This window comes from Micropterus salmoides, unplaced genomic scaffold (genome assembly GCF_014851395.1).
Source record: "Micropterus salmoides isolate LMB-PRFRI ecotype aquatic unplaced genomic scaffold, ASM1485139v1 Ms_hic_scaffold_4, whole genome shotgun sequence".
NCBI classification, from domain to species: domain Eukaryota; kingdom Metazoa; phylum Chordata; class Actinopteri; order Centrarchiformes; family Centrarchidae; genus Micropterus; species Micropterus salmoides.
Window position 1 is genome coordinate 11,397,438 of NW_024043372.1, and position 12,173 is coordinate 11,409,610.

The 12,173-nt window shown below is 39.3% G+C and overlaps 1 protein-coding gene across 4 annotated transcripts in view; it reads right to left on the bottom strand.

The window, feature by feature from the left end:
• The window catches only part of ephb2b (eph receptor B2b), a 123,961-nt gene that overhangs the window by 8,152 nt on the left and 103,636 nt on the right, over positions 1 to 12,173 (bottom strand). Inside the window, exons 7-13 of one of the 4 annotated variants that reach the window (XM_038697174.1) lie at positions 11,665 to 11,827; positions 9,574 to 9,682; positions 7,836 to 7,903; positions 6,145 to 6,258; positions 4,883 to 5,130; positions 1,213 to 1,428; positions 700 to 849 (exon numbers count right to left, since the gene is read on the bottom strand). In XM_038697174.1, coding sequence (XP_038553102.1) covers positions 700 to 849; positions 1,213 to 1,428; positions 4,883 to 5,130; positions 6,145 to 6,258; positions 7,836 to 7,903; positions 9,574 to 9,682; positions 11,665 to 11,827 — 1,068 coding nt within the window. Of the gene's footprint in view, positions 1 to 699; positions 850 to 1,212; positions 1,429 to 4,882; positions 5,131 to 6,144; positions 6,268 to 7,835; positions 7,904 to 9,573; positions 9,683 to 11,664; positions 11,828 to 12,173 lie in introns of all 4 variants that reach the window. The other 3 variants (XM_038697175.1, XM_038697173.1, XM_038697172.1) reach the window with 3 other exon arrangements.

The window sequence follows — 12,173 nt, forward strand, 5'->3', positions numbered from 1 at the left end:
CAAAGGATTTAATGCTCTCTTTCTCTGTAAAGCCACATTAAAGATATGTCTGACTTGGGGTGATGATGTTTTTTGTTGGGGGCACACAGAGGTGGTGTACGGTTAACAGGGTGAGACAACCCGGAGGACACTTTGCAAGGACTCACAATCTCCTGCTCATTATCAGGGCCATTAAAGGCGCTCCATTCAGACCCAGATTAATCTCATTCATAAGACCTCCAAACGAGGACCCCGATGGAGCAGAAACACTATCTGCAGCTGCTAATAAGATAACCATTGAGGTCCTCAGTCCCTCTTAGCACATTAGTGTTCTCACTTTCAATTTGAAACTATTTTCATTATCTCTCTCCCCATAATTTGCTCTCTCCTCGGCTACCCAGAGGGAGATAGGAAATGGAGGCTCCAGTCAAGAGCAGAAATTGTCCACTGAGCACTGTCGTGCATTTCAAACGATCTGATTATGTCTCTGTGTTGAGTGTGGAATTTTCATTTGAAACCCATGAGTGAAGCTGAGCTGCTGTTAGGCTAAGGGAAAGCAGATACAATGACAAAATGTATCTCTGAGGAGTCTGACGCTGTAATGAAACTCAGAAGCAAAAAATGTATGGGTGTAATGAGGCATTGTTTCAAAAAGTGTTTAAAGGGGGGAATTTGCCTACAGAAATATTAGAAATGACTGTAGGCAAGTTAAATACATACATCTTGATTGGTCATGTCCCAGTAAGGCCTCTCTCCATAGGACATGACTTCCCACATGACGATTCCGTAGCTCCACACATCACTAGCAGAGGTGAACTTCCTGTACTGGATAGCTTCAGGTGCAGTCCATCGGATAGGAATCTTCCCTCCCTGTGAACACAAAGGGCAACAACCTCAGTGAGGGAAGCGAGACCGAAACCCGACCGTCACAGTGTCCTGGCTCCGGAGAGAGACACTGTTCACGGCAACAATACTGAGAGTAATTCAAACTGGGAGGTGGCTATTGCAAAACCCCTGGGATTAAAGTATGGTACATGAAATACTGGAGAAAGAGGAAGCGAAGAACAGGTGAAGAGGTAAAGAAAGCAGTGTAGGAGCAGCATACGTCAAATAAAACCAACCGGCAGCAGTGCAGATAATGTCAAGTTGTCATTCACAAAAAAATATTTATTAAAACTTATTAGAAAAGGCTTTTTGATCCTGGTTTAGTCATGAGGCTTAAATGTTTCTTACCAGAGCACTCGTGTACGTGGGGTCTGATGTATCATCCTCCAGGAAGCGCGAGAGACCGAAGTCTGACACTTTGCACACAAGGTTGCTGTTGACCAGGATGTTTCGGGCAGCAAGGTCGCGGTGCACATAGTTCATGTCGGCCAGGTATTTCATGCCTGAGGCAATGCCGCGTAGCATACCAACGAGCTGGATCACCGTAAACTGCCCATCGTTTTGCTGTAAAACAGACATAAGGTGTTACAATCCCTTAATGTATGGAGTGGTTCATAAAAAGGAGGTACTACTAGAAATTTGCCTGACATTATGTGCATATAGTTAGGCCTGCAGGATGAATCAATGTAGTATTTTCAGTCAAAGATCGTGGCCTTCTTAGAGTGCAGCCTTAGTGTTGGGGCTGAATGGCTGCAACACAGACTGAACCAATCTAGAGGGGCTGTCTTATTTTTGTACAAACTGAAAATGATGCCATCAGAACTTTAAAGATACATAATCACATTTAAAACTCTACACAAGGCTTTAAGATAAAATATCTATTTATTTATTTTTCACTCAATAAAATTTTATAAGGTTTTCTCTCTTGTAATGACTCACCATTTTTTGACATGTCTACTTGTAACCCCAACCACATGTGGCTAATGTAGAAAAAGTTACTTTGTAGTATTAGTTTCTCTGAAGAGGCCAACAGTGAGGTCTGGGTTAGGCTCGACAGGGCTGGGCTAAGCTGGGTCTGGCTGGCTGTCTACAGCTGTTCCCCTCCTCGGTTTGGTGAGAGGGCTTTACCCCATGCGTGGGGAGTGTCTGGAGCAGTGGTGCAGCTGTGCTTCCAACTGTGCACACCTGCACTCTCCCCACCACCCACCATGATGGCCAGAGAACAGAAGATTCCAGAGAATGGAGCATGGGAGCTCAGGGACGGGTGTGGATAGACGGAAAGGCCAAGAGAGGGAATTGGAAGGGCAGGAGAGCAGGGCCCCGAGCACCGCCATATTAACAGTCAGCATGACCGCTTCGCTAACCTATTTCTTTTTCAAATGCTTTGCTGCTCATTAGCAGATTGGATGCTTCTTCTCACGTCAAGCTGCTCTTCCTCATGTACCACAGCAATTAAACATACTGCATTATTCATGAAACGTTTCTCACAAATACCCACTGCCACCTAATCTTTGTGCTGTGTTTGCATATACTTTAATTGGAAAGATTCCTCCAAAGTCTTAGGTGGAAGAAATAACCAGGAATTTGTAGATCTGTGTCAATCAAGGTTTAGCATGATTTATTTATGTAAAAATAATGTTTTATATCAAAGAAGGACTTTCATTCTCTTTATTTCCTCTGCTTTCCCTATAGTTGGTTCTATATACCAATCCAGCTCTGACAGATCTATTCTCCCAATTCCCTTTCTCCCCCTACCCTGCAGGTTTTTCTGCAGGAGGCTGAAGGGAAGACGATCCTTCAGTAGGCAGCTCAGTATAGACTGCAGTGACCATTTTAAACAACCACTTTCCAATCACCTCAGAAAGGACACAAACCATGTTCAGAGGCTTTGACACCGTCAGCAATTGTTGTCATAAACTGTCACCATGAGGTGCTGCAGAGGTTCCCTATTGTTTTGAATACAATATGCTGTCAAATATGTTTAGCAAACATCTACATATAAACAAACACCCTTCACCGACAGATCAAATTCCAAAAAGAGCTGATGCCTTCTGTCTCAGGGTCGGAGGCAGAATGCAAATAAAGACTCTGAACCCAGTCTGAACAGTGTGCTGACAGGAGCTTGCATGTTTTCTTCTTGAGGATGGTTTTGATGTAGGCTTGCAGTAGAGGGCTTAAACTGACTATCAGTGTGGGTATTAAACAGGTGGAAATCGTTTAAAGAGGTAGAAACTTTTTTCAGGGAATTTAATAATGCTGTTCAATTCTTCAAGTACAGTAATTTATAGTAAAATGGTTATTATTATATGTATGCATTACATACATACTTTACAGTATATACTGTATATAATGCACATCTATATCCACAACACAAAATTGTTCAATGATATTGTACTGCAGTGCATAACTCAACACAACACAACATATTTTTCTTACTACAGGAAAAGCAAGTTTATTTATAATGTGGCATACTATTTGTGTCGCATTAATTAAAAAGTTCTCATTATATCATTTGTACTTAAACTTAAAATAAACCTTTTTTGGCAAAGCTCATACATCCACAATTTCCATAAATCAGAGGCCTTTTTCTGCTCATTCCAAAAATGAAAAGAGAGCAATTAAGATGGATGAAAATTAGAGAAAAATTTGTTTTTATTTCACTAACATCCCAAGACAGATGGGGAAGGAATGTGTGACATCTCATCTCATAGCTTGCTTCATTTTTAAACATCTGACATCTCATTTTAAGTCTAGCAAAGTATTTGAATTATTTATGTGGGTCGTAAATGGGGGAGCATGGCCGGTTCTCTGTAATATCCTCCTCTGGTTAGATTATTAAAATTAAAAATCCCATGAACTTGTGAGCACTGCATATTTCTTGTCAGGGAGCCGGGGGAAAATAAATGCATGATTCCGTACTGCATAATCAGCAGTGGACTAAGCGTGCAGTGAATGCAAAGCAAAAACAAGGTAAAGATAATTTTAAAAAAGTTGTATAAAATAGATAGAGAAAAACAATAAATAGTGAGGCATGACTGCATTGGGATGTGAACATCAGGAACTTGTGATTGACACTATTTTAACTAAACAGGAGAAATTTGGGGAATAATAATATTTACTTAAAGTATGATTACTGTGCTAAACCATGTCAAACAAGATATGCGTGTGTGTGCAACAAGAATATGAATCGTTGTTTGTCAGGAATGTACTTGTAGTTGATTAATTAATTCTTTGAGTTGGTAAAACAACAAAAGAAATATCTGCTGTTGTGTGATTAATAATATAGTCTTTGCATGGGAGGGGGTGACTGCCTCTCTTCAATTTCTGACAGGATGCTAGCAGATATTTTGGCAGTTATTGAGTGTAACAGACACTGACGAACAGAGGTGTCAGAAACTCCCAAAAAATTGAAAAATCATCATTTCATTTTTTTAAGCTATCACAATAAAAGCTCAGAATTGAGACCTTTTAGGATTCAAAGCAGTGAAGCAGCTCGCCCTGTCAGCTTGTGAAGCTGACATTAACGTTAGCTCAAATAGCTACAGTGCAGAGCTGTCAACAGTAGCAGCAGGTATAGTCAGTCTAAAATGAAAAGATTGTCAGATGTGGTTTCCCAGCAGTTTGCCATTATTACCGTATGTCCAAATATGCAACTTTTATCAGTAAATATGAAGTCACTTTTGAAAAATAATATTTCAATCGTATTTATGTCAAATATACGACTAATGTAACATCTTAATAAATTTGAGCTGTATTGGTCAGTTTTCCAACAGAACACTGGGCAAGTTTATTACGAATTTGACGTTTTTCTGACTGGTTTAGAAATAAGAGCCCTGGGAGGACAAGCAACTTTATTAACATTCATTTACAATTTCAGATTCTATTGAAGAAACCAAATAAGTTATGCTTGTCATAATCACATAAATACTGGCCTAGAACTTAATTTGTAGATAATAATCACAAATTTAGATATTTTAACAAATAAAAATAAAACAAAATAAAACAAAAATCTGCTTACTCTGAGGAAGGAGTCCAGAGATCCATTCTCCATGAACTCAGTAATGATCATGACTGGACTGCTCTTGGTGACCACGCCCTCCAGGTGAATGACGTTAGGATGGTCAAACTGGCCCATGATGCTGGCCTCACTAAGGAAGTCCCGCCTTTGCTTTTCTGTGTAGCCAGACTTCAGAGTTTTTATGGCCACAAACATCTCCCTTTTACCTGGTAGCTTTAGGTTGCCGCTGCACACCTCTCCAAACTCTCCTGTGAAGAGATTACATGGAAAAATTCACTGCTATGCGGACGACACTACTCTACATCCACACCAAGACAGAGTGCTTAAATAATATTAATGTTTGGATGACCTGAAATTAACTAAACTCAATCAGGATAAATCTGAGGCTATCCTCATTACCTCCCCAGCCACACTTTGCAAGCTCTCCCATGTGTCCGTCCCAGGTTTTATAACATCCTCTGTTGCTGAGGTCAGAAATCTTCAGATTACTGTAATGCCCTTCTCCTTGGTGTGCCCACTTAGGGGTGAAACAGACTACAGTATTTCCAGAATTCAGCTGTAACATTTCTCTGCCACACATTGTCCTGTCAGCACATCACCCATACCCTTCAACAACTGCACTGGCTCCCAGTTAATACCGCTTTTGTTTTAAAGTACATCTGCTTGTTTATAAATCTTTCTATGCCTTTGCACCTCCCTACTTATCCAGTCTTCTCCATCCCTACACACTTATCTGCTCACTACTTTCCTAGGATGCACATCTATTCTTCACTCCCCCCTTCAGGCTCCAAACTATGGGTGACAGGGCGTTCAGTGTGGCTGGCCTTAATCTCTGAAATGCTCTCCCTCAGGGTTTGCACCAGTGCACATCTGTTGGTTTATTTAAGTTACACATGAAAACTCACCTGTTTAGATTAGCCTCTTTCTTTCTAGGTGCTTTGTGATATACATATTATCAATGTCATCTATCATTATTGTTAGAATATTCCTGCCTTTTCTATCTTTTATGTATAAACTGTAATACCATTTTTTTGTATAGTATCCTTGGGTGACTTGATGCTTATGAAGGTGCTAAATAAATAAATAAAATTTATTATTATTATTATTATTATTGTTTAAGAAGCAATGGTTCTATTAATCTGATATTTGAAAGAAAAGCAAGCAGATTCTATGCATGCATTTTTTATTTAGAAATCAGCTAACAGTCAAGCTATTTTATAGTGTTGTATTCCCTCCACGTTTCAGTCAGATTTTTCCATTACCTGCACCAATGACCTGTTCAATCTTCACACAGGATATATCAATCTCCTTGGCAAACTCTTTCACAGCCTCGTTGGGGTCCTCATATGTGAATGGATCAATATAAATCTTCATTCCTGGAGTCACTTGGAAAAAAGGAAAGAGCAGCTATAATATTTGATTCTTGTGGTCATGCTTACACTCCTACGGCTTGACAGTCAAATGCATTCAGACATGTTAATCAATTCACAATGCATTCACAATTGCAGTCATGGGAGTTGCTGTATGACAATCGGGTAATGAAGGTCAAAAGATGCAGGAGGTAGTGTAGTTGGTGGTTATGACTAGTGCTTCATGGCTACTTTTGTATAGTAATTCTGCCAGCAAGGACATGGTAGCTCCAGTCTTCTTAGATGTGATAAGGCAGGTTAATATATATATCATTTCCTGTGAGTCATAGTGCCATTAACACTCACGAGTAAAACCTGGGCCCTATATCAGTATCGCTCAGCTCCACTCCAAGAAATAAATTGGCTCTCCTAAGCCCTGATGCCAGGTAAATTGGCTTAAGGTGGCCTTTAAGTGTTCAGGGACTTAAGTGTCCTGAGTTTTAAATCCGATTATTCGGCTCTCACCTACACATCAGGCCTCAGGCTATTTGAATGGATACTGAACTCATGCCTGGGCTGCTGCAGAGCTAGAAGAGCATGTACACCGCCTCAAAACCTGGCACACTATGCTGAAGAAACGTGCTGTAGAGATGAACAGATGGAGAGAATCTGACCAGCCAAAACCCCCCATTACTAAAATCCTACAATCTCTTCCCAAGCGGAAGCACTGTTCAACAGACCACCCTCCTATGATGGCAAAGACCACCAAAAACTGGGGCAGAAGCCTGAACTGTGACTGGTGTGAGGACAGGACGCACACAGGACACATTGGCCTCTGCTGTTAATAGCTGTGAAATATCTCTCTTACTGGCACACTTCTCACTGAATCACAAAACTGGTCTTTGCACAGCATGATCGGATTATATTGAAAAAGCTATTACCCTTGAGTGGAATTGACATAAAAGAGATGGAACAGGGTGGTAATTACACAATCAAATACACAAATTATGATGGGGTCATAAACTTAAGATGGAAAAAGGTCTGTGTTTTTCCAATTATGTAGGAGAAAGATGGATTAGCTTTAATATCTTAGACTGGGCCACTTCTCATTTCTCAGCTCTTTCTCCCAGATTTATTTCTGCATTATTGTCATTTAAGCTATGTGCTACTGCACTGAAAGAGAGGAAATCATTGAGAAATCCCATTCATTCTTCAAGTCTTTTGAATTTTTTAACAATGGCAAATGACTCATGTGGCATCAGCATGCTAATGGCGTTAACATGAGTGAAGACCTATTTCTACCACAATGGATTTAGTTAACTATGAACTGTTATGATGCACAGAACACACACTTGAACATTAATTTTGATGTGGTTAAATCCAGGATCCGAGTGAGCAGAGTCAAACAACAGGGAGGATTAATCATGAGAGGGGGACGGGCAAATAAAGCGGTGCTGTGCTGGGCTGTAGCCAAGGACACCAGCATGGAAGGTGGTAGCCATGGAGACAGGTGTGTGAGATGGTAGTCATGGAGACAGGTGTGCGTGGTGCTGAGGGAGGAACCAGTGGTAAACGCAGGCAGAGTGGAGTGGTGGTTTACTCACTGTGGCCGCTGGTGTAGTGCTGCAGTTTGTCAGTGTATTCTGAATCAGCCCTTTCAAAGCCACGCCTCCTGGGGGAAAGACAAAGAACTCTAGCTCTGGTTCATACAGAGGGAGCAGGGAGGTGTAGAAAGACAGATCAAACACCCTCAGGTGTACCTACACTAAAGATATACAAACTAAGATCACATCAAGAGCCAGACCTTTGTAGATAGAGAAGCATTTGTTTGGTTTGTTGCTACTCTGGAAAATGTAGCCAGCCATGCAGTAATGCTACACAAATATGTCTTCGTTTTGCTTTCCAGTGCAGTATTACAGTATGTAATTTAAAATCCCTGTTAGGTTAACTAGGTTAACCTAGGTAAATATCACCAACTTTCATTTATATGGGCTAATGATGGGGGTTGTGTGATGCATTATGAGGTAGTTTGGTAAAACTTCACAACAGAGAATGAAACAAAAAAAAGACAATCGGAAAAAACAATGACCGATTAGACAGAAATGTCGTAATCATAGACAGGAGAAAAAATTCTAAAATATCAAGTATACAGTAGGGATGTACTGATCTGATCTGCTGAATCAGTCTTGGGGCTGATATTGAATTTATTAAGCAGATTGGGGATCGACCACACATGACCAATCCACATTGCATACAGCTTCTTTGACAATGTCATTATAAAATGCAGTGTTTTTCCCTACAGACGTTTTAGTGCCACGGCTGTCTCTAGTCTCATGTTACTCTACATAAAATTTATCCCAGGTTAATGAGGTATTGGAAAAGCATAAAAGTTGCCATATTTACTTTTTTTCAATATTGTTACACTCCATCATTTTTATGATGGCAGAACAGTTTTTATTTGACACAAGCATCACCATAGTATTGTTTTCAACTTCATTACAATTTTGTGCTGGAGCTGCTGTCACCAAAGTTTTAACTGGCGAGCAGCTTGACAAAGACATATTAAAATATCTTTTTAAGTTCTGTAATAGGGCCATCACAGTGCATTAGAACCTTTTTATTTCTTTGACTGTCCGACAGTTCTCCAAAATTTCAATCACGCAGTCTTTCATTTTGTCCTGGCGATGTTCCCAAACTATAATACAATGCAGCATACAAACTGTCATTAGGCCGTCATAATCCAAAATACTGCATACTACTGTATGTGAAATAATCGGTCTACTGTCTCAGGAAAATAATATATTGGGGGAAACCTACCTGTAGAATGAATCAAAATACTGATACTGTAGGAGCTAAGCTGCAGATTTAATATGAGTGGCCCCAGTGGGAACTGAAATCCCAACCTTGGCTGAGTTACAAACATTTGATACTCATTGAGCAGGAGCACCTACAGAACTTTAATGTTAGCAATGTTGACTTTTATATATTATTTATGCTTTGACTGGAATTTATTAAAAATGAATAATTGAACCCAGATAGTTATATACTATTTGCACATATGTTTAAAGTATTAATGAGAATCAGGATCAGTTTGATTGGCCATGTACTGTATGTCTACACATACAAGGAATTTCACTCTGGTTTTTCGTTGCTCTCAATGTACTAACACACAGTCCAAGAACAATTTTCAGAAGATTGATTGAAATAGACATCAGCAAACATCAATACACCTCATGCAACCTTACAGAAAAGCACAACAACTAAAAAGGAGAAGTGTCCACTTTGCTAGCTTGTGCAGATGTTTTATTGTCTTTTAAAAAGACTGGGACAGGACTGACTCACCGGTTACAGACGATGATGATGACGACCACAGCAATGAGGAAGACCAAGCCAGCGGCTGCCGAGCCAATGATGAGAGGCAGCTTCTCCTGAATACTGGTATTGTATTCCTCTATAGAAAGAAGAAACACATAGATAAACATAGTGCCATGCACACACACACGCACACACACACACACACACACACACACACACACTCATAGACAAGCTGAAACATATGGGTAAGCATCTGAGCCACTACATATGGAGGGAGCAATGGGTGACAGACAGACATACGGCTGGGTGAACCAATGAGCATCTTGGCATCTTTACTGACTGCATGGACCATTTTCCAAAGCACATTCAATGTGCTCAGATGCCGCGGATATGGACAAATCATCTGGCAGAAAGCGTGTGAAGTAAAAAAAGAGAGAGCATGTTTGGGTGAGACCCAGACTGATCAGGCAGCCAAGAGTAGGAATCCAGCTACTGAATGGGCACACAGAGGCAGAGCCAGACCCTTCTCTTGAGCACTACGAATGACACAAAACTTAACAATTTTAGCCAGATCCATGGGTTAATGAGTTCCCCACCATGTTACTGGATAGCATAATTACTGTTTTCTATGTGGTAGAACCCAGATTGGTACAATTTACTTTAATTCCCCTAATTTAGAAGCACTGAATGAACTTTTAATAAATGGCTAATAATACTCTATGATGTCAATGTAACCAGATATAAGGACAGTGTTTGTTAATGTACACTATTTGTCAATAATTATAACTTCTCTTAAGACATATTTTATAGAACTACAGTGTTTTACTATATTACCATTCATTTGTTTGTTTTTACACCAGCCTCCACCTATGAGTGCCCACAGATAGAGATAAAATTTTGTTGAAAAATACAGTAATGTACGTTTATATCTGCAACTACATTATAGTGTTAATAACATTTATGAAATATTTATATACTGCTTATATTAAATAGGGAAATTAATGTAACATTTTACCAACATCTTTAACCAAGGAGGGGGAACTCATTATAAGTCTTTATATTTGTATTGTTGTAACCCTAAAGCAGGTATAGCAGGCATGAATTTCCAGCAATCACTGGCAAAGAATTTAAAAAGAAATAAGGTTTAATATAAAAACATTATTAAATATAGTGTTTATTTGAATATTGATAATGCCAAAATGTATATATAATCTATAACACAAAAATCCAGGTTAGACAGTAATCAAATTCTAACAATATAATTTATCAACACCAACTTTTCTTTTTTTGATTTCTGCAAATGTTTTCTTTACTTTCTATAGCATTTTCAGAGCTGTACTCATTACAAAAGTACAATGTTTACTTTAAACTAAGGTAATCAGTGTCTTGCAGCAGGAAACAACTTTTTGGGTGCATCTGGACTAAAATCTAGGTGAAAATCACTTTATCCATCATCTATTTTTTCAAAAAAAAGAAAAAAAAACTAAACCAAAAACAATGAGCCTTACATATCCTCAGTTTACTCAATATTTACAGTTATGAGTAAGTTTGATATATCTTCAGTGCTGGGATCTGTGCGTGTGGCAGCAACAAGGATGTTTATATGAGAGTTCAAACTAATGATGGCCCTGGGCACTGCAGGCTGAAGGAAATGAGATGTTCAGAGGGGAAAACCCAGGCCTTGGCTCTAACATTAACCTACATGACTGATGTTTACGAATGTCCCTTCTTCTCCCAATCATGTCATAGTACAAAAATAAGACAACTTCAACATCATCCTTGCTTATGGTGGCAAATGGCAAAAAGCCATCTTTGGCAAAAGTTTGTTTGGGTGGAGGACATTTGTGTACCACATAAAAGAAGGAAATCTTGAATACTGAAATATGAATACTGAAATATATGAGTATAAAATGTGGGATGTTTCCTAATACTAAAAAATTAGAATGTAATTTCAAGCAACATGAATCTGGATTTGGAGTTCTTGAACTGTTTACTTCACAACATGATTCATTCGCGCAGCTGTCTACATCCATACTATACTTCATGGTGTGTCGGTGGGCCCGCATGAGAAGTGAGAACAGCTCTGCGTGCTTTGGTGAACATTGGCTAAATTCTCACCCTCAGTCATGGTCTGGAAGTACAGTTTGCCACTGTAGCGTCCAAATCCAGCTACGGTGCGGGCCCGGACCTGGAATACGTAGATACTTCCTGATTTGAGGCCACGTATGACCACTGTGTTGGTCTGGCTCCTGATGGTCGTAGAATTATATTCTGATTGGTCCTAGGAGAAGAAAAAGAATGTGTTTTGTGGACATTAGTAAATACAGTCCAATTGCAAAGGCTAACAATTATGAGATGCCATGTAAATAAATAACATACTAGGTTAAGAGCTATTACTCAGAAGGAAGAAATGACACATCAGTACCAGTAAAAACAGCACTGCATTTTAGTAGTAGTCATTATAAAACTATTATGAGAATATTACTGATGGAATAAATTAAGACTGATCAACATCTATTTATAGGCAAATAATATTGTAAATGTCAATGTTATTAAGCCCAAAATACAGAGATAATTCTTGTTTTCTTTTATATTTGGCACTGTGACTGAAATATTGGGAGCAGCAA